The sequence below is a fragment of the Corylus avellana genome, chromosome 2 (genome assembly GCF_965113065.1).
Source record: "Corylus avellana chromosome 2, dhCorAvel1.hap1.2, whole genome shotgun sequence".
Taxonomy (NCBI): Eukaryota; Viridiplantae; Streptophyta; class Magnoliopsida; order Fagales; family Betulaceae; genus Corylus; species Corylus avellana.
Genome location: NC_142491.1, coordinates 25,516,347 through 25,540,323, shown reverse-complemented (window position 1 = coordinate 25,540,323; position 23,977 = coordinate 25,516,347). Strand labels below are relative to the sequence as shown.

Sequence of the window (23,977 nt, the reverse complement as noted above, 5' to 3'; positions counted from 1 at the left end):
AAAGGAGTAGTTTCCGGTAAGAAATTCCCTACCCTCAATAGAAACTGCCGCTACCCTCGACAGAAACTTCCGAAAAACAATTTAGAACCCTAATTTAGATGATTTTGGCTCTGATACCATGTCAATTGTACTGAATACCTCTCAATGTGAGGGTTGCTAGTATTATATAGAAATTATCTAGGTAATTACAGGCTGTATCTCAGTGATTACAGCAATCTAGGGAAACAAATAAGGTAACTAAAATCTACCTATTAATTACAATATACTGTAGCTATAATACAAGAACCTGCCATAACTAGAAAGACTAATTATGGCTAAATATATATGGACCGTATCTGATTGACACATATGTGCCTGGATTTCACACGTATGATGTATTTCATAGCTTATATATTATATTAGTAATCTCTGCTAACCTAATGAACATATCTTCAAGCTCTTGATGATTCATGTCCTATTATGCTTAACTGGACTATGCAAAGTGCTATTTGATAGGTCCTTTATGAAAATATTAGTTTATTGTGATTTATTCTGGTACTTGGAGCTCTCTCTTTCTGTGTCTTATCTCTCTTATGTAATGTCGGATGACAGGTGATATGTCCGTTTATGCTTGATCAGTTCTATTGGGCTGAGAGGATGTTTTGGCTTGGAGTTGCACCAGAGCCACTGAAAAGAACTCACTTGCTTCCTGATACAAGCGATAACGTGAGCATCCATGAAGCTGCAACCGTGCTATCAAGGGCGATAAATAATGCGTTATCTCCTAAAGTCAAAACATGTGCGGTAGAAATTGCCGACAGAATGTCTCTGGAGGTAATGCCTAATCTTTGATTATGGGAGTTTATTTGTTGGTGATATTTCTAAGTTTTTAATAGGAATGACATAGTTATATTTTCATATCATATTTGTTATTTATTTAAGGAACAAAATAAGAAGACAGTTTTAGACTTAAAATCTTAAACTTTGGTCTTAAATTTGTCAAATTGAAAACTAGGGGTTTAAAAGACAAAATTGAGAAAAACTGTGAGGAGGTTCTAAATTATTTTTCCCTATAATATACTACATTCTTTTACTACTGTGTCGACTCTTTAACTTACACAAGTGGTATAAAAGAACTGCAAAGAAAATATTAATTTTATCCTGGAGAATAACATGTATTTGGTAATATGACTTGTAATGAAATAGTATTTTTGATCTTATGCACTTAGAATTTATTGTCTTAATCAGTAATGTCAATAGATGATTATTTCAATAAGTGATGTGTCAGTATGTGTGGTAGGAGAGAAAAGAGAGAGAGAGAGGATAAGATTATTTGAAAATTAATAAATAATTTTTTTCATAAATTAATTAAGTCCATTTAAACTTACATTTGCAAGGCTTCTGCTTCTGTTTTCAGAATGGAGTCTTGGAGGCCGTGAAGAAACTCAAGGAGGAGCTGAGTTGCCCCCGTTAACATAATCAAGTGAGTCCTACTTCTCCTAGATTTTGCTCTATATAAGTTGGTCGTAGTCCATTATTTTGCTAATATTTATTTTTCTATTTTTCTCAGATTTCCCTGTTTGGGCTATTTATGTGGGTGAATTACCGAGTCCACAAGACAAGTTGTGGGTTTACAGAGATATTTCTTCTTAGCTTTGGAACTAAGAAAAAGATAAAAAAGTGAAGAAAAAAAAAATTTAGATAGAATCATGCTTGTAGGGAGTAAATTAATTTTTTGGCATACCTCAGAGAGCACTGAGTTCATTTTGATACCACGATGAGCTAATTGTAAATTAAGAAAACCAAGGACTGATTTTTTATTTTTCCCTTGTAAAATCACACTATTTTTCTTTGCATTTTCTTTTCTCCATATATATGTAACTTCGTATCTCATAATATGAAGTGAATAAAACATTGATATCAGGTAGTAATGTAAAAGATCAGTTTAAATGACAACAAATTCATATCATAATACTCATGCATATACCAAAACACAATCGTTCACTTATCGCTTTCTTTATTTCATTAGGCATATCAGCCCGCATAATTATCAGGTTTGCTAGTCTTTTCTCCCACTTTCTAGCATCGGGATGCTAAATGTATTAATTCCACTCCGCTTGATTTTATTAAGTGTATCCACTCACCCACCCAAAGGACAATTATTACATCTTTATTGATAACTTAAAATAAAGGGGTATAAATTTGATAGGTTGAATTGGCCTGGCCCTCCTCCTCAGGTGTCAGAGATAGGGGCGGCATCAACTAGAATCCATTTTTGACCTTTGAATTTCTCGAAGTCAAGACAAATAATGTCGTGTTAGGAATCTTTTATGAAATTTTCTACCCATTTTCTTATTTTTGGCATCAAAGCTCATTGTTAACATGGTTTTCGGTTTGGTGAACTCAAGGGGTAGAACTGTAATCTTGGATGTTGCTCCTCTTTGGACCTGCGAGACAAAAACAGAGTTAAGAGAATACACCGGGGTGTTTCTGGTGAATCCTCCTCCGATGCTAAAGTTAGCTTTTATCTGAGTTCTGTGCAATGTATAGTAAGAATGAATCATGTACCTCTCTTCTAATGTTCGTGTCTTTTATAGATGGGATTGTAGATGTAGTGATGATGACTGGGCGAAGGATCGGGGATCTGAGCGTAACGGATGGAGGAGTTATTATTTCTGCTCCCTTGGCTTTTACAAGTAATTCGTAATTGTATCTTTTTAATATGCATACCTTGTCTGGCGCGTAACTGCCCAAACATTGCTTTAGTGTTTGGGTATAAATGGTCCTCATATATACCCAAACACTAAAGAGATGACTTTTATGGTTTGTGGGAAGAACCGATTTATTGAAATAGGTACTTATTTTAATAATAAGCATTGGTCAAAACAATTCTTTTACATTTTCGGTGACTGGGAAGCGTCCCTGTCAGAAGCTTTGCCATTGGAGCACCCTGTTCCCTGAGAATGGGGGCTTCTAAGAAGAATTGTGAGTGTTTTCGACTCTTCTCTCCCTTCAACTTTTTGTTTCATATATCTCTTTTTTTTTTTTTTTTTTTTTTTTTTTTTTTTTTTTTTTTTGAATCCCTTTCTTTTGGTAAGGAAGAGTGTCCTAAGTTGAGCCCGAAGTAGCATAGTCTTGTTGATCACATCATGGCTTTCTCTTAGCTTTTGGAGAATGAAGCTCAAATGACTTTCAGCATCATTGTTACTGATTCTGCTCTTCGGGAACATTTAGGTTATCAAATCCCGGTCGATAAGGTTTTCTGGGATCGCCGGGGGAATCCTAAGAAGGTGGTTCCTTTTTTTGACAAGGTGGTTCGAAAATCACCTGCTCGGGTTCAAAGCAAGAAAATCCGAGCGCACAAAACTGTCAACGCTTTGGAAAAATCGGTTGTAGATAAAGCTTCTGTTCCGAGGGGTTTTGGTTCCGCTTCTAAATCCTCTACTTGTTCCCAAGTCCCGGGCACCGCTTCACCTGCCTCGGTTGCCGAGGCCAACTCCCCTGCTTCAAAGAGGAAGGCGGACAAGGGTAAGGTTCCGCTGGAGGAGCCTTTAAAGAAAGCGTGAGTTGACAAATCCTTGGAACTTTTGAGCTTGGTGTCGTCCATCAAGTCCAATTCTGCTACTGTGACTTTCAAAGAGCCTCATATTTCGGCTACTGTTCCCGATCCATTTCCCTCAAGGGATGCAGACCCCTTTGCAGGTTACTCCTCTATGTATCAAGCCTCGGGGGCAAGGGGAACCAATTGCCATTTGCAGTGAGACTTCCAAATTACCTCATGATCTTCCTACCTCTAAGACAGATCCTTCAACTCCTCCTACTGAGCCCACAAACGAGGAGCCCGTGTATAGGGGGCAACTGCTCAGGGGTCATTCTGGGAGAAACTTTCCTTTGATTAGATCATTAGCCAAAGGTTTGGAAGGACATCCTCTGACCGCAGTTACCAAGATGCTGCCTGTAGACCATACCCAAGGAGAGGGCAGGCTTACTACCGAAATGTTTGCGGACAAGCTTGTCCACTGCCATTACTCAGTATGTCGTGTATGTTTGCTACTTTAGGATCTTTTTATATTTCTCACATAATTTCTTTTGTACAGTCCTCGGTTCTAATTGCTAGTTGGTACAATGAATTCCAAGAAGGTATGCGGGAGTATGCCGATGAACGAGTTGAGCTTCGAAGTTTGGTTCGGAAATTGAGCAACCGGCAAGAAGCTTCGGGTTCACAGGGGGTTGAAGGTTCAATTTCTGACTCCAAAGTGGAGAACCTACGCCTTCTATTGGCGGCGAAAGATCAGGAGCTTCTTGAGAGTAAATAGAAGCATTCGAAGTTGGAAATTGCCAACGCACAACTGCAAAAACTCCTAGAAGCTACAAATCAGAAGAATCGATGATAAGTGCCAAAATATTCATATTTTAGCCCTTAACTTATATTTGTTAATTTCTTAGTTTTGTTAGTTTGTGCTATTTTATTTTCTTTTTGTGTTTTCTGTGTTTTAGTAGGTAATGGAAGAAAAGAAAAGCATTTCTGGAAAAGTTTCAAGCTTAAAGGGCAAATTGGGAAGACCTAGAAGATATGGTTAAGCTTAACTAATCATAATAGAGGACCTATATGGTGTGGTTAAGTTTAATCAAATAAAGGAAATGATTAAATCAGAATTTCTCAAATTGGAGTCAAATTGGATTAGATTCAAATTTGGATTCTACACACGTCTCAGTATTTTGACCATAACTTTTAGCTTAAATATCCGATTGAGTGATTCAAGCGGCATTGGAAAGTTAACCCAAAATGCTACAAATCATTGTGAAATAGCATTTTCCTAATTCGGATTGCCGCTATGCCAAAATCACCCCGCAAGATAGGAACGTAATTCTGGATGAATCCTATTCCGATTTGGACTTAGGTTTTCTTTATCCTAATTGGACTAGGACTTAAATCTCCGAATTTCCTAGGATTACTAGGGCTTCTAGGAATCTCCTAAAGCCTATAAATAGATCTCTAAGCCTCACAATTCAATACATAATTTCAAGGAGACAACTTTGGGGAGAGGAATTGGAGGCTACTTTTAGGAGCAGTTTTCGGTTCTTTCTTTCCCTTTTCTTTTTAGTTTTATTTTAATTATGCGTAACTAACTATTAAGGAGGGCTAGATTGAAGCCCTAATTATGTTTATTTAGTATTTCAATATTGGCGCCTTCGTGATAATCATATTGTGTTGCTTAACTCGATTAATTCCTATTTTCTTGAATTCCTCATATGTATGTGATTGGCCATTATATGCATGTGGTATGGATTAGTTAATTAAATCAATTTGGATGACCGAGTCCTGGGTTTAATAAGAGTAACAAAAGAATTCCACACCGGGTTCTTAGGTTAATCAACATGAAAAATTGGGAGTATACACCCATGCCCTAGGTTCCGTGTGTTTGTCGATTTCCATAGATTTATGCTTTCTTAAAGAACAATTTAGTATACACCCATACTAAATACTTTAAGAAAGAAAAGAGTTAAGAGTATACACCCATGCCTAATTCGTTGCTTAGGGAAATCAATAGCTTAAGGAGTAAACACCCATATCTTTAAGTTGGCAAACATTAAGTATTCATAATATGATTGGATCATTGGCATATCGTTATATTATCTAAGTATGATTAGTGGTGGATATCAAAGCCCTAACTTTACTTTATCTTTATATCTTTTTATTTCTTTTTCATAATATCAATTTAGTGACAACTTGATATTTTTAATTAATTCTAAATAAAATCAATAATCCTCGTGGGATCGATCTTGTACTTGTTGCACTATACTATCGTTTAATCTTGTGCACTTGCGAGTAAAACGTATTAAATATTATCTATTAATTTAGGTAGTATTTAGTACAACAATCGAGAACCTGAGGAGCATGCCAAAGAGGTGGATGATGCCAAAGAGGTGGATGCCAATGTTCATCAAGCAACCGCGGAACACTTCAAAGTGGTGGGAGGAGCTTCATTAGACTCGGACCTCCGAGGAAGGTTATCGGAAGCTTTTTGAGACTTTGGAGGCTCAATTGTCTCAATCCAAGGATGCTCGTGAAAAGGTCAAGGCAGATTTGAAGGGTTCCCGGGATAGATGCAATCTATTCCGAAGAGGGTACCATTATTGGAGGGCTAAGGCCGTTCGTTATTTCAAAGAGCTGTCCTTTGTTCCTTGGCTTCGGGACTTGATCTGGGCTTGAGGCTTTCATTGGGGTTTTGAGAATTTCTAATTTCAACTGGAATGACCGCCTCGGTTCCGAAGGCTAGAGAAAAGGGGGTCTCCCTTGTTGGCGTCCGAGTGGTTGTTCGGTAGGACCACAGTACTTCTAGGAGAAAGTCCACCTAAACTCCTTTCTTGTCCTCAAGCTTCTTTTTCATTATCTTCATCAAAGTCTTGTTTGTAGCTTCCACTTGACCGTTTTCTTGAGGGTGCCCGGGGGATGAGAAATAGTTTTTGATGTGCAGCTTGGTGCACCAGCTCCGAAATGGTTCACAATCAAACTGTTTACCATTATCAGTTACGAACGTGTGAGGAATCCTGAATCTACACATCACTGACTTCCAAAGGAAATTCCTTATATTTTTAGTAGTTATGGTTGCCAGAGCTTCAACTTCTGCCCACTTTGTGAGGTAATCGACAGTAACTATCACAAATTTGTAACCTCCTTTCCTTGCAGGAAGAGGTCCTACAATGTCTACACCCCATTACACAAAAGGCCATGGTGCCGACATCGAGCTTAGTTCCTCTGGAGGGCTGGTCATTATTTTGTCGAACTGTTGGCACTTATTGCAATGCTTTGCCATTTCACTTGAATCCTTGCTCATCACGGGCCAAAAATACTTTGCTCGGACTGCCTTGTGAGCTAACATCCTTCCTCCCGAGTGACTACCGCAAATCCCCTCTTGAATCTCCTTTAATACGTAAGAAGCTTCGGCTTTTGATAGACATTTTAGTAGAGGACGAGTGTATCCCCTTCCATATAAAGTACCTCCAACCAATGTGTATCGAGCTACTTGGATACGTATCTTCTGAGCCAATTTGTTATCGGGGGGGTGACTTTCCTTCTCTAAGGAATTGAACTATGTCACTACTCCATTTCGAGTCTCCCAGGTCTTCTTTGATATTTGCTACCTAGACTGTCCGGGTAATTGAAGACTTGGCTAGCTCTTGGGCCGGGCATCCTGCTGCTGCAATTTCCTCGTCGGTGGAAGAACCAATGCGAGCTAACTCATTTGCCTTTGTGTTTTCTTCCCGAGGCACCTTTGTGAATACTATTTTGTCGAAGAACTCCATAGTCTCTTTCACTTTTGTTAGGTATTGCTTCATTTTATCTCCTCGGGCTCCATATTCTCCTTTAATGTGTCTGACCACCACTTGAGAATCGCTCCTCACCTCTAAATTCTTCAGTCCCATTTCTCAAGCCATATCTATTCCAGCGATGATGGCTTCGTACTCAGCTTCGTTGTTTTTGGTGGTGAATTTGAGTCGTATTGCTGCTTCACATGTTTCTCCGCCGGGCCCTATGAGTATGACACCTACTCCACTGTATTTTTAGGTTGAAGACCAGTCTGCACGTGCTACCCATGTTTCTTCTTGAGGCAACCCCTCTTCTTCTGGGAAATTGCAAAACTCAGCTAAGAAGTCAGCTATCACTTGTCCTTTCAGAGATGTTCTCGGTTGAAATTATATGTCGAATTTCCCAAGTTCGATAGCCTAATTGATCATCCTTCCTGAGAGGTCAGGTTTCTACAAAATCTTCCTTAGAGGGTGTTCAGTTAATACTTTGATAGTGTGCGCTTGGAAGTATGGCCTCAACCTTCAAGCTAAAGTTCTTAGCGCAAAGGCTAACTTCTCAATCTGAGGATATCATTCCTCTGCTCCATGTAAGGCTTTGCTGGTGAAGTAGACCAGTCTCTGCACCCCCTGGTCTTCTCGGATTAGCGCAGAGCTTACCTAGGAAGGAGAGACAGCCAGGTATAAATATAATGCTTCGCCTTCTATTGGTCGATTGAATAAAGGCGGATTTTCGAGATATTCCTTTAGTTGTTGGTATGCCTCATCACAATTTGGCCCCAGGTAAAGGCTTTCTTCAAGATTTTGAAGAACGGAAGACACATGTCCGTTGACCTGGAAATAAACCGGTTTAATGCGGCTATTCTCCCTGTTAACTGTTGTAGCTGCTTTGTGCTTTGAGGTACTTGCATCTCTAGCGTTGCCTTCATCTTCTCCGAGTTTGCCTTGCTTCCTCTTCTTGAGACAATGAATCCCAAGAACTTTCCTAATGATACACCAAATGTGCATTTAGAGGGTTTGAGTTTCATACTTTAGCGCCTAAGTGTGTCAAAAGCCTCAGATAGGTTAGCAATGTGGTTGGCTGCTTGCACGCTCTTTACCAACATATCATCTACATATACTTCTATGTTTCGTCCGATCTAATCCCGAAATATTTTGTTGACCAACCTCTGATACGTGGCCCTTGCGTTCTTCAGTCCAAAAGGCATTACCTTATAATATTATAAATCTTTATCTAGTCTAATTCGTGCATTGATATTTGGTTGTATCCCGAGAATGCATCCATGAAGCTCAATAGCTTATCTCCAGAAGTGGAGTCCACTATTAAATCTATCCGTGGTAGTGGATAGCTATCCTTGGGGCACGCCTTGTTCAAGTCAGTGAAGTCAACACACATTCTCCACTTGCCGTTGGACTTTTTCACTAATACCACGTTGGCCAACCAAGTGGTGTATTGAACCTTTTTTATGAATCTTGCTTCACACAACTTTTTCACTTCCTCGGCTGCTGCTTTACTCTTTTCAGCTGAATACCCTCTTCACTTCTGTTGTACCGATTTGTAAGTTGGATCGGCTTTCAACTTATGCACCATTACAGATGGTAATATCCCTGGCATATCTTCATGGCTCCATGCGAACACATCATTGTTCCTTTGGAGGAAGGATACCAGATCTTCTTTTACTATCGGATCTAATTGAGATCCGACCCAGATGCTTCTGTCAAACTCACCAAGCAAAAATTCTTCTAAATCCTTTACCGTTTTGCCGCCCTGTAATTGCCATCTTCATCCTTCGTGGCTCGTTCCAGGGCATTCCTTCATGGATACAATGTAGCAATGTCGTGCAACCTTTTGTTCCCCTCTTACTTCTCCAACTCCATTTTCTATTGGGAATTTCATCTTGAGATGTGGAGTTGAGGTTATGGCTTTAAGCTCGTTCAGTGCAGTTCTCCCAATGATCATGCTGTATGCTGATGGTTGGTCAACCAGTAGGTGATGTGGTATTTTTGTGACAAAAAATATCAATTATAAAATTACCACTCGCAATAGAACGAATCTCGTAGGATAGGGCTATATTGAGGGTGTCGAACCTCAAGGACTACAGGGGTTTTATTATCAAAATTCGAAAGATTAAATTTAACCTAATTAAAAAGAGAATTGATTTGATTTTGTTTAAAACTTAAAGTGAATGAAAATAAAAGAGATTTAAAATAAGAGAGAGTGTAGGGTATTGACTTCACCTCTATCTGCACAACAATGTTTAATCATAATTAATCCAAGAAATTCATTTTATGCATGTTATAAATAAACAAAAAACTACCTTATTAAAGAATAAGCATAATCTATCTTCGGTTGGCACGGATCGTCCACCTAACCACTCAGATGTGGTACGACCTGTCTTTCATAGGTATAAATTATCAAATTCTTAAACAGGATACATACAATCAATGAGTAAGTATAACCCATCTTCGGTTGGCACGGACTGTCTACCTAAATTACACTAAACTAGGGTGTAGTACAATCCGTCTTCCCTAGGCATGACCTATCAAATTCTATTGATCATATGTCAATTAAACCCATTGTATAACCATCATCCTCATAGTCACAGAAAACAAGAATGATTTGAGATCAATAAAAGTAAAATACTTTCTAAGACAAGAGAAGAATTTCACAAATATTGATTTTCAAATTTAAGAACAATTGCATTTAATATGAAGAACAGAAATCAATTGTAGCAATCCTCATAGTTATACAATCAACATGCATAAATTGAAAGTCTAGAAATTAAATACAATCAAACCATTGTGCTTGGATAGGGTTACATCAACACCCCACGAAGGGGTTTAGCCGCTCATGATCTTCTAAGTTTCAAAGACAATTTTCTGATTCCTAGCTCTAGGAAGCGGTGTGTTTTTTCTCAAGGCTTAGAGACTATTTATAAGGATTAGGAGAACCCTAAAAGCCCTATGAATCCCAGAAAAATCGTATTTTAGTCTCTCAGTCGGATTGGGAGACCTAGAAAACTTTCATTCTGAATTTCGAACTCCTTTTTGTCTCTGTCGCTCGAGCGCACTGTAGCTACATTAACGTGCTACAGTAACTTTCTACAGTAAATTGTTACAATACCGCTACAGTATTTTGCTACAGTGCCGCTACAGTACTTGAAATGCATTTTGAGCTCAAAATCAATGATTTTCTTGTATCTTTATTAAACACCCGAAAACACAAAAACAAAACAAAATCAAACAAATAACAACGCTAAGGAATTAACATATGCAAATTAAGGGGCTTGAATGTGCAACATTTGGCACTTATCACACCCCCAAACTTATATATTGCTAGTCCCTTAGCAATACAAAACAGAAAATAAACAGAAAAAGTAAAAAGATAAATCCATCTTTCGTGGGATGTACGATTGCATTTAGCGTATGCAACATGGCTTTTAAACCCTTAGGCATTCCCTAGAGGACAAGTGAAGTCTCGTGAGGGTTTTCTAGGAATGATACCCACAAATATTATCATCATTATATCATTCAAAAGGATAAAGCATCACAAAAATAATGGTTCTCATTCATTAGCAAGCTTAAAATTATAAACTCCATCTTCAAAATTCCAAAGAATTTACAAGTCAAATCACTTACAAATGGCAAATTGAGATACACAAATTGCAATTAGTGCAACGTGAACTAACACGTAGTCATGAGGCTTCAAAATAATTCTAATATGAATGAATCACCTTCTTAGAATTTATTGGACTTCATATCAAATGAAACAACCAAGGCATACATTTTTTTTTGTTGTAGGCTTTGCAATGCTTAACTCCCTTAAGCTTTCTAGTTGACCCATGTATCGAGTGTTAGGCCAATGTCTCCCAAACCAAATGGCTTTAGGGCACTGGGTGTAAAGTCACCCCTAAGGATTTACTAACTTGAGTCAAAAATGTTGCGAAGCTAAGCTAGCAATTTTATTAACCAACCCAAAAATTTCACTTTTTGACACGAACACTCACTGTTTAAAGATGCAAGATGTCCGGTTACTCAGCGAAAACTTCAAACTTGATATTTTATTTTTTTTAATTTTTTTAATTTTTTTAATACATATATAGCATGCCAAAGTTATTAATCCAATATGTCACCCAACATAATTCAAGATATTGAAAACAAACATAATTGGTCTCAAAATTCATACCTCACAGACATGTGCTGGTGTGCTCAAGATAGATTTAAATTGAAACAAGAAGCATCTCATGTTGCTAAAAGTAAGTAACAAGACTTAAAATCCCTCAGTCATATGATCATTTGTTCATAACTTTAAGCCTATCAATGAAATTTAAACTAGAATCAATGCTCAACCATATGCTTAAGAATGACATAGCAACAAAAATGGACCGTGTTTTGTTTTTCCATACCCCCAAACTTGAATGATACATTATCCCCAATGTATGTATAGAACTAAAGAATAAGATCAAGAGTATAGGAATACCTGAATGAGCAGATGGGGGCATATTATACCCCCAAACTTGAATGCAAAAACACGTCCTAAAAAGGTGATACTTCAACCAAACACCAATCAAGTACATACATTGTTGTAAAAATATAATCAAATAATGAAGCAACAATGGATAAAATAAACCTGGATGGAGATCATGTACCCTGGTGGAGTGAGGAGTCAAGCGCACAGGGCTGCGCTTGATCCTATGAGGTATTTCTCAATGTAAGTCTGAGTCCCGAAGGATCTTACCTCGATCCTTCAGAAGTCCAAGCAAGCTCTTCCATCTCTTCTTCTTTATGATCATCTAGCACTCCACAAGGAAGAGGATTCCTCTTACATCCCGAAACTGCTTCTCCCAGCTAATAGGTCTTGATACTCCCCGTGATGATGTTCAGGGTGTTTGTCTCGAACTGGTTTCATGATCAACCTCTTGTCTCTATGGGAGTTCTTAAAAATTGGGGTAGCCAGGGAATTTACCAAAAAAATTTCCACCCCAATGAAATCCACTTCAGCAACCTTCGAATGAAATATGTCCTCTGTGGGGTTGTCATCAGGTGTTGGAGTACTTGAAGTGAGAGGCATAGGCTCCGGTGGGTTGCTCCATGATGGAACTTCAGATAAAGGATCAGGAGGTGGGTCTTCAACAGTGTCTCCAATGTCATCCAAGAAGAAACATACATTCTGATCGGGCGCATTCTGGAAGGCATTGAAGATGTTCAATTTGATCTTCATATTCCCAAAAGAGTTCTTCATTACTTCGGTTCGGCAATTGATGCATGCATTGGCTGTGGCGAGGAAAGGACGCCTAAGGATGACTGGAATCTGCGTCTCTGGATTTAAGACCGGTTCTGTGTCCAGAACTATAAAGTCAACTGGATAGTAGAACTTGTCCACCTTGATAAGGACATCTTCCACAATCCCACGGGGTTTCTTGATCGAGCAGTCAGCCAATTGCAAGACAGTACTTGTTGGTTTCAATTCCCCGAAGCCCAGTTTCTGATATACCTAGTATGGAAGCAGATTAACACCAGCTCCTAAGTCGAGGAGAGCTCTCTCAATCTTAGTGTTTTCGATGACGCACGAAATTGTAGGTGCTCTAGGGTCTTTGAACTTTGGAGGATTGTTATGCTGAATCAGAGAGCTTACTTGCTCGGTGAGAATGACCTTCTTAGGAATATGCTTCTGATTCTTCCTCTTTTGAGTGCACAAGTCCTTCATAAATTTTGCATAGGCTAGAATTTGCTTGATGGCATCAAGGAGTGGGATGTTGATTTGAACCTACTTGAAGGTTTCCATCATGTCTTGTATCTTCTCTCCTTGTTTCCCGAAGAGGGAGGGTGCCTTAAGCAGCTCTGGGAATGGGACCTTAGGCTCATATGGTACCTCAGGAGTGGGGGCAGATGATGAAGATGCCTCGATGCTTACTTGTTTACCCTTGTCCTGATGCAGATTCTATGGGGCCTCAATTTGCTCATCCTTCTTTTCTTCCACATGATTGTCAACCAGTCTGCCGTTTCGCAATGTGGTGACGGCTTGAACTTGCTCCAGATGAGGCGTGCTTTCTTCTACCATGTATAGTCCCCTAGGGTTGGTCACTGGCTGACTTGGAAGCTTTCCTTCATCCCTCCTGTTGAGGGCATTGGCAACTTGTCCTACTTGAGCTTCTAGCTTGGCAATGGATTGGGAATGTGAGTTTACTATTTCTGCTTGAGATTTGACCGTTTGCTTTATCTCGCCCGCCAGCTCACTCATCATTTTTAGCATTCGATCCTCAAAATTAGAATCTGAGGGAGGTGGTGCGGCCTGGTATTGCTGCTGTGGAGGCTGGTAAGTGGAATGAAGTTGGTAGGGCTGCCTGTTGGATTGAGCTTGATTGTGTGGCCCTGGGGTTGAGTTGCCCGAATTCGGATTCTTCCATGAGAAATTTGGATGATTTCTCCACCTGGGGTTGTAGGAATTGGAGTACGGATCATTACCCTGTCTGGAGAAAGCTGCATTAACCTGCTCATTAGCAATATCAGTATAATTTCCAGTAACAAGGCAGTTATTTACATGATGCATAGGATTAGAACAGAATGAGCATTATTCAGGTAGTGTGTGCGTGTGAGAAGCATTAGGAGCAAAACTAGCAGTCATCCACTGGTCTAGCTTCTTGGTGATAGCCTCAACTACTTGGTTGGCCATGTTTGGGGAATGGCCTGCTTCATACAAACTTTCTGTCTTGAGTGCTTTAGGTGTTGGTGCCCTTCGTCTGGTGGAAACCTGCTGAAGAGAATTGTTACTCAAATTTTCAAACATAGACCGTGCTTCATCTTCTCTTTTTAACATGAATGTTCCTCCACATGATGCATCCACCATTTTTCTATTGGACTCAGTCAGGCCATCATAGAAACATTGCACTAGCTGCCATTTTGGCACAGTATGGTGTGGACATGATCTAAGCAAGCTCTGCAGCCTATCCCAAGTCTCATGGAAATCTTCTCCCTCATATTGGGAGAAGGTAGTGATAGCTCTCCTAGTGTCATTGGTCATTCCTATGGGAAAATACTTCTTAAGAAATTCTTGCTGCAATTGAGCCCAAGAAGTGATAGAGTTGGGTGTTAAGGACTGGAACCAATGTTTGGCTTTTTCCTTGAGGGCGAAAGGAAAAAGAAGAATCCTTAGGGCATCCTCAATGAATCCAATCGTTTTAGTGGTATCACAAATTGCTTCGAAATCACTGAGGAAGTCATAAGGATTTTCAGTGCTAAGCCTTAGGAAAGAAGGTAAACTTCGTATAGTGCTGGGCTTAATTTCATAATGGGTTGCCGTAATTTCCGGCAGTCGGAGACATGTGGGAGTAGTGTAAGTGGTAGGAAGATAATGATCTTGCAAAGCTACGTGGTTACCGTCTCCTATGGTCTTAGTGGAACGCTCTTCTAGCAAATTAGGGGTCCTTTGGGATCTAATTTGTCTAAGAGTGCGTTCAATTTCAAGGTCGCAAGAAATTAATAGAAAAGACAAAGAACGGTGACCGAGCATAAACAAAACAAGAAGAAAAGAAAAACTAAGCTAAAATAGAAAAGTAAAGCTCACAAACGGCCCTTAGATGCACTGGGATTTTGGATGCAGGCTGCTGCTGGTGCGCTCGATCGTACGGCAGGGTACTCTCGAGCGTATTGCCGCAGATGGGTGCGAGCGTAGGCGTGGAGGGATCGAGCGCAGAAGGTGGAGTGCGTACGTGCGCTCGATCACACGCAGGCTGCGCTCGATCGCAGTCACAAAGATGGGCAGCTACGGACCTGTTTGAGAATTCTAAAAAAAATAAAAATAAAAATAAAGCACAAAAACAGAATTAAAGTTAGCAATGGAAAATAGGAAATTAGATTATTAAGCTAAAATTAATCCTTAAAATTGATGTGGTATTTTTGTGACCAAAAATATCAATTATAAAATTACCATTCGCAATAGAACGAATCCCGTAGGATAGGGCTATATTGAGGATGTTGAACCTCAAGGACTGCAGGGGTTTTATTATCAAAATTCGAATGATTAAAATTAACTTAATTAAGAAGAGAATTGATTTGATTTGTTTAAAACTTAAAGTGCATGAAAATAAAAGAGATTTAAAATAAGAGAGAGTGTAGGGTATTGACTTTACCTCTATCTGCACAACAATGTTTAATCATAATTATTCCCAGAAATTCATTCTATGCATGTTATAAATAAACAAGAAACTACCTTATTAAAGAATAAGCATAATCTATCTTCGGTTGGCACGGATCGTTCACCTAACCACTCAGATGCGGTACGACCCGTCTTTCTTAAGAATAAATTATCAAATTCTTTAACAGGATACATGCAAGCAATGAGTAAGTATAACCCATCTTCGGTTGACACGGACTGCCTACCTAAATTACACTAAACTAGGGTATAGTACAATCCGTCTTCCCTAGGTATGACCTATGAAATTCTATTGATCATATGTCAATTAAACCCATTGTATAACCATCATCCTCATAATCACAGAAAACAAGAATGATTTGAAATCAATAAAAGTAAAATATTTTCTAAGACGAGAAGAATTTCACAAATATTGATTTTAGAATTTAAGAACAATTGCATTTAATATGAAGAACAGAAATCAATTGTAGCAATCCTCATAGTTATACAATCAACATGCATAAATTGAAAGTCTAGAAATTAAATACAATCAAACTATTGTGCTGGAATAGGGTTACATCAACACCCCACGAAGGGGTTTAACCGCTCATGATCTTCTAGGCTTCAAAGACAATTTTCTGATTTCTAGCTCTAGGAAGCGGTGTGTTTTTTCTCAATGCGTAGAGACCTATTTATAGGGATTAGGAGAACCCTAAAAGCCCTAGGAATCCCAGAAAAATCGTATTTCAGTCTCCCAGTAGGATTGGGAGACCTAAAAAAACTTTCCTTTTCAATTTCAGACTCTTTTTTGTCTCTGTCGCGCATGTGCGCTCGAGCGCACTGTAGTTACAGTAACGTGCTACAGTAAATTGCTACAATGCCGTTACAGTACTTGAAATGCATTTTGAGCTCAAAATCAATGATTTTCTTGTATCTTTATTAAACACTTGAAAACACAAAAACAAAACAAAATCAAACAAATAACAATGATAAGGAATTAACATATGCAAATTGAGGGGCTTGAATGTGCAACATTCGGCGCTTATCAGTAGGAAACACACCATTATTGTTGCCTGCCTTGGATATAACCCCGCTGATGCGGTATTTTTGTGTTAAAAAATAATCAATAATAAAAAGAACCACTTGCAATAGAACGAATCCTTGTCGGATAGGGCTCTATAGAGGGTGTCGAACCTCAAGGACTGCGGGGTATTGTTATCGAGCTTTTCAAGATGAAATATAACTCAATTTAAAAGAGATTGATTTGATTTTGTTTATTACTAAATTAAAGGAACAAAAGTAAAGACATAAAAGTAAAGGTAGAGTAGTGATGAGAGAAAGAATAGGGATTTCACCACTCAACGCATAACAATGGTCAATCACAAATTAATAAGGAAAATTCTTATTATGCATGATATAGAACTCATCTCACTCGAGTAATTAAGAAAATATCGTCATTTAAGAAATATATATAACCCATCTTTGGTTGGCACGGACCGTCCACCTAACCACTATGATGCGGTACGATCTGTCTTCCGAAGGTATGGATTATCTAATTCCTTAATAAGCTACATATATTCAAGGGAATAGTATAACCCATCTTAGGTAGGCAAGAACTATCTACCTAAATTACATTAAACTAGGGTGTAGTACAATCCGCCTTCCCTAGGCATAGTCTATATAACCCTCTTGATCATATGCTAGTTAAAACCATTGTACAACAATCATTCACATAATCACAAAAAATATGAAGGATTGAGTTCAATCAATATAAAAGACTTTTTAAGACAAGAGAAGAATTTCATAATGATTGAATATAAACATTAAAAACAATTTTCATAATTATACAACCATCATGCATATAGAAAAACCCAAACTAAAATACAATTAAACCATTGTTACTTGGAAATGGCAACATCAATGCCTTACTATAGAATTAGCTGCTCATCTTGGTGCTGGGATGGCCTCCTGTCATGGGTTATCTCCTCTTCAATTTGTCAAGCCTCCAAAAAGATTTTTGTATCTAAAACTAAGCACACCTTTCTCTTGAAGTTTGAGGTCAATTTATAGGGAGCAAACAAGTCCTAGAAGCCCAAGGAATCCCTGAAAGATCGTAGGTCAGTCTCCTAGTCCAAGTGGGAAACTGAAACCCTTCTTAAGGGTGGATTTGGGCTCTTTCCAGACTTTTGAGCATGAGTACGCTTGATACCAACTACGCACATGGGCTGAGGTGCGCTCGATCCCTCTTATGGTGCGCTCTACGCACATGGCTGTTTTACGCTCTTATCTTGGAGGTCAATTTCGGCATATAAAATATCCGAATTAAGAAATTTGTATTTCACAATGATTTGTAGCATTTTGAGTTGGATTTCCAATGCCACTAGTTTCACCTTAATCTGATATTCAAATAAAAATTTATGGTCAAATACGGAGACGTGTGCTAGGTCTTCTCAAAGTGTGTTTTAAGCCCAAAATCAATGATTTTTCTTGTATTCTTCCTAAGAACCAGAAAACACTAAAACAACACAAAATCAAACAAATAACAATGCTAAGGAATTCTCATATGCGAGTTAAGTGGCTTGAATGTACAACATTCAGTGCTTATCACACCCCCAAACTTATATATTGCTAGTCCTTTAGCAATACAAAACATTAAATAAAACTGAAACACAACAGGATAAATCCTGCTTTCGTGGGATGTACAATTGGATTTAGCGTATGCAACAAACCTTTTAAACCCTTAGGCATCCCTACAGGACGAGTGAAGTCTCACGAGGGCTTAATAGGAATGATACCCACAAGCATTGTTACTACCATGTTATTCCTAAGAATGCAGCACCATAAAAATCATGGTTCTCATTCATTAGCAAGCTTAGCAAAACAAACTTCATCTTCACAATTCCAGGAAATTAAGAATCAAGCTACTAAACATGGGATTATGAGATATCACAAAATTCAACTAGTGTAGAGTGAACTTAACACATAGTCATGAGGTTTCAAAAACTAATCTAAATCATGCGTGGTTCAATACTCAAATTTCGCCCCCATTGGATAAAACAACGCAACCGTTAAGTAGTCCCCGGCAATGGCGCCAAAAATTGATGTGGTCTTCTTAAAGCCAAAATAATATCAATAATAATAAACCATCTGCAATAGGACGAATCCTTGTTGGATAAGGCTATAAAGAGGGTGTCGAACTTCAAGGACTATAGGGGTGTTGTTATCAAGTTTGTGAAGATTAAAAGTAACTTAAGAAAAGATTTGGGATTTGTGTTTGCAACTAAATTGCATGAAAATAAAAGAGAATTTAAATATAAGAGAGAGTGCAGGGTATTGACTTCACCTCTATCCGCACAACAATGGTTTATCATATTTAATCACACACATTCATTCTATGCAGGTTATAAATAAACAAGAAAATACCTTATTAAAGAATAAGTATAATCCATCTTCGGTTGGGACGGATCGTCCACCTAGCCACTAAGACGCGGTATGACCCGTCTTCCCTAGGTATAGGCTATCTAACCCTTTTGATTATATGTCAGTTAAAACTATTGTATAATCATCATCCTCATAATCATAGAAAATAAGAATGATTTGAGTTCTACGTCTTCTCTAGATACAACACCTTGTATGTATGCATTGCAGACGAGTTTGCAGATAAATGTATTTTGTCATTGAATTTGGCAATTCAAAACCCAACAAACTCCCCCTTCGGCAATTATGTGAAAAAATTTACAAGTTATACTGGAATAGATAACTCATGTTTCCTGAAACACTCACAAAACATATTAAACGTATGTGGAATAGGAATACCCAATGTATATCAAAACCAAAATCATCAATGGTGTTCTATCTATTTTCAGTTTGCACTCTCTAAAACTTTCTCTCCCCCTTTTTGTCATGAATTGACATAGGTTAATAAAACACCAGTAAGCCCAAGGAAAGTCAGTAACATAAACATGATCAAAACTATGAATGCATAATGAGTTAAATGCAAGATTATGATAAAAAAAATATTCTATCCCTCAATTTATGACATAATAAAAATAAAGAAAAATGTCAGCAAATTTTTTTTCTCCCCCTCAATATAAGACTCGTTATGTCAGATACATACACATGATAAAACATAAAAAACTCATGTATTAAGCAATGATTGTCCAGTAATTTCTCAAAATGTCCAAAATATACATGAGAATGAAAAAATATGAAACAAAAGTTTCTTCAACACAAGCAAAGCAACATGTTCCACTCGACCCATGCTTGTGTGTTGTGTCAAGTGTGTGAAAGCTAACCATCTAGTAAGTTTAAGAACTTAAAAGGTGAGGGGATAGGCTAGTAAGCAAAACCTTAAATTACCTCATGGGAAGATTGACATGTATATCTAAACAAAAGTCAAACCTTGCTAGGGCCGTGTCACCGTCATCCAATACACTTCCCATGTAGTAATATCACATACTCAAACATTTTCCGGTAGTGACCGTCTCCTTCCGCAATGAATATAGTCATGACTATTTCTATAGGGACAAGTTTAGTACAAATAATACATAGTGAAATAGATTCCATTTGGAATATGTTCTTTTGTCCTCTTGTTTCACTATTTTTCTCTTTGAGAAAGTGTCTTTAATCATTTAGTGCTTAAAACAAATTAGAGGAGTGCTGGAATTTCTAGGTCCTAGGTTCAACTAGCATTTGGTCAATTTGATAGACACAACTAGTCAATCTTCCTCATATGTTTGCCTAACATAACTCACCCTTAAGGTCAAATTCATACTCAATATAAGCTTTAAATGTGCACAAGAGTTCAATCATAGGTAAAATGTACCACAGAAGCTTAAGCTTAGGTACAACAACAAAAATCAGTCCATTAATACATATTCATCTCTTGTATAGTAAGCACATTCTGAGATATAAGAAATTGGATCCATAAAGTATACATGAACTATCAAGGTGCATATGACAAAAATAATAAGGAGACAACCCTAATTTTTTTTTTTTCTTTTTGAATTTTTCAAATAAAATGCACAAAATTAATGCAATGCATATGTAGAACTGAAATTAGAGAAAAAATGCAATGCAATGTAATGAATGATACGTGCTCTAGGATATGAAGAAATATGCAAGACAATCAATCTTAGGCATGTTCTGGACCACCTTACTCTAGGTGAGTCCACCACTACTCCCCCTCAAAGGGTGAATAGTATCAACCTTCCTAACCCAAACCTTCTTAACCTTAGGTACAGATTTGTGACTCTTGTCAAACTCATCTAACCTAGATAACACTCCCCTCATCATTATGCATAGCCCCTCAAAACCTTTCCTAGAATAGGAATTCTCACTCTTATGCTCACAGGGTTTCAACTTAAAACAGTTAGGGCTAATATGACCAACTTTACCACAATGATGGCATGTAGGGACAAATTTCGGAGAAGCTTGTCTCTTATGAGGAGGAATATACCTATACTTAGATCTAGATAAACAAGACTCTACACCACTTTTTTCTTTCTTACGAGCAGCCTTCTTATTCCAAGGTCTTTGGGGTTTCAACTGAGAACAATTTGATCTAATGTGACCAGCAATCCCACAATGGTGGCATGTAGGAACAAACTTGGCATGAGTTTGTTCCTTTGAAGGAGCCTTAAATTCGGGCTTCACAATGTTATTCATGCAAGAAGTTTTGCCCTTATCCAAGCAAGCTATATTGGCTTTGAGTTCTTCAACTTTCACAGGCTTAACAAATAAAGTTTCTTTTTTAGAATTAGAAGCATGTGAAGTAGAGGCACCCAAGTTATTTTCAGATTTCAAAGAGTCAATTAAGGCATGTGATTTAGACAATTTAATAACCATAGTCTCTTTCTCATGCTCAACATCATTAAGCTTTTTAAGGGAAATTTTATAGTTTTTCTTCAATTTAACAAATTTCATAAAGAGCTTGGTATAGGTCATCTGAAGGTCATCCACATCAAAATCCATGGTAAGGGAATGAGGAGTATTCATTGCAAAGGAGTCAAGGATCTCACTCAGAAATTTAATCCAAACAGAGTGAACCCGCTCTGATACCAATTGAAAAATATATACTGCTCCAAATGACACCTATAAGCAGGTTGAATAGGTGTATGCAAATAATACGCGAAATTAAAAATTAAACAATCATATAACCAAAATATGTAAAACAATATATCATAGAGACACATATTTTGGTTACGAAGAAAAAACCATTTAGAGAACTCTCTAAAATGTAAAACCTCTTAGGGGCAGCCAAACTTAGAAAATCAATCAACTATAAAAGAATAAGGATTACGAGAAGTTCTACTGCAATAGCCATTTCCAGAACATCTCGCACAATCTTTCTACTTGATCTCATTTATTGGAACTCCGGTAGACTTCAGTTGTTTATGATTTGTGATGAAGGCACAACCTTTAACTTTAAGAGAGACTAACCCTAACGCTCAATATCTTAAATGCTCTCTGAGCACATGGAATTCTTATGTGTAATTCCTTACAATTTCGTGCATAATAGTTCTCTATATATAGAATACAAGAAAGCTTAGTACTAGTTGAAATAGGAAGAAAACCTAGTACTAGTTGGAATAGGATTCATCCAAATTTTTGTTCTTATCTTGCGGGATGTTTTTGGCATAGCTAACTTCTAAATTGTGAAAATATTATTTCACAAAGATTTGCTAGTCCTTAGCTCGAGCTTTTCCTAAAATTGGTCTTTTATGCTCGAAACTTTCCAGAAATACTTCATTTTTCTTCAAACATCTAAAAACTAACAAAAACAGAAAAAGGAAACAAAACATCACAAAATAACACGACTAAGAGATTACCATACGTAAATTAAGGGGCTAAAATATATATATTTTAGCACTTATCACACCCCCAAACTTACGTATTGCTTGTCCATTAACAATACGAAACTAAAAATACAAAGAAACTAAAACAAAAGCACTCTATCTCCACTGTCGTAGAAAACACGATTGCATTTAGCATATGCAACAAGCCTTTTAAACCCTTAGGCATCCCTAGTAGCATGAGTGAAGTCTCATGAGGGTTTAACAGAAATGTTAGCCACAAACATTATGCAAAGTTCATGTTGTTCCCAAGACTCAAGTATCTTAAAAAGATAAGCTCAATCTTCACAATGAATTTGAATTTTAAAGCCTAACCACTTACGAAAAGTAGGCATTGGCTTCACAAGCTCAAAATAGTGTAAAGTGAACTGGCACATAAATATGAAGCTTCCAATTATTTCCAATGTGCAATGTCTCAGTATCTCAAATTCATTGGGATCCCTATTAGAATGAAAAACTTTGGTATAAAGTCAGATTATTTTCTTTTTGGTCAGGCTGTGCAATGTTTGGTTCCTTTAGGCTTTTTAATTGACTCATGTAACGAGTGTTTGGCCAATGCATCCCAAACCAAATGGTTTTAGGGCACTAGGTGTAGAAACAACCCTAAGGATTTACTAACTCAAGTCAAAAAGGCTATGGAACTAAATTAGCCGTGACATTAACCAAATTAAAATTTTCACCTTTTGACGTGAACACTCATTACTTAATGAGGCAAGAACTCCAGTTACTCAGTGAAATGCTTAAAAATGATCAATTTTTTTTATTTTTTATTTTTTTATAATCAAGATATGTATGTCAAAGTATCTATCCAACAATTCTTCCAGCTTCACCCAAGACATAGAAACATACACATCAAGCTCACATGTCATACCTTACAATTGATGTGCTAGTGTGCTTGTGTCAAATCAAATCATACAGGTGAATTCTCAATTGCCAAAAGTAAGTGACCAAACTTAGAAATTCTATCGTCAGATCATGTATTCAAAATTTTAAGCTCACCAATGAAAATCAAATCACAATTTTTTTTTTCAAATCAACAAAAATTTCAAGACAAACATGAACATGCATTTTTCGAAAATTAGGGACAAAGTGTGTGTAAAGTGTCTCCCATACCCCCAAACTTAAATTACACATTGCCCTCAATGTGTATATAATATGGAAAGATCTTACTGGGGAGATAAGAAAATTGGTTGGAACAGGCATGGCTTATAGCATACCCCCAAACTTGAACGCAAGCACTCTTGTCCTTGAAAACAAACTACTAAAATAAAAAGGAAAACCAAAAATAAACTAAAACTTAACAACACAAAAAAAAAAAAAAATGAAAAACAACAAAAAAATAAATAAAAGGATGTGATATGGGGTTGCCTCCCCATGAGCGCTAAGTTTAACGTCTTTAGCCAGACTGTTGTGACCCTTTAATTTAAACTTGAAGCACCAGTCATTTCTTCTCTTGCACCAAAGAGAATGAATTTTTCTTACCAGAGGGTGATTCCAAATGTCTCCAGATCAGGGCATATCACTCTAAGTATTCTCAAATAGTTTCTCATCTTGAAGGGAATCATGAACTGGAATAATATGAGAAGAATACTCAAGCGGTTTTTCTACCTCGATGGTCTCTTTTTGCTCATCTCTTGGTAATTCTGGAATAGGAGTTGATGTTGAAGATGCTTTAGTGCTCACTTCTTGTAGATCTTGTGGGACA

The 23,977-nt window shown here is 37.6% G+C and overlaps 1 protein-coding gene across 1 annotated transcript in view; it reads left to right on the top strand.

Moving 5' to 3' along the window:
* Positions 1 to 1,862, top strand: part of LOC132183199 (UDP-Glycosyltransferase superfamily protein) — a 43,427-nt gene extending 41,565 nt beyond the window's left edge. Inside the window, 3 exon segments of the mRNA XM_088513388.1 lie at positions 592 to 813; positions 1,397 to 1,462; positions 1,550 to 1,862. Coding sequence (XP_088369514.1) covers positions 592 to 813; positions 1,397 to 1,453 — 279 coding nt within the window. The 3' untranslated portion in view covers positions 1,454 to 1,462; positions 1,550 to 1,862.
* Positions 1,863 to 23,977: the final 22,115 nt, after the last annotated feature.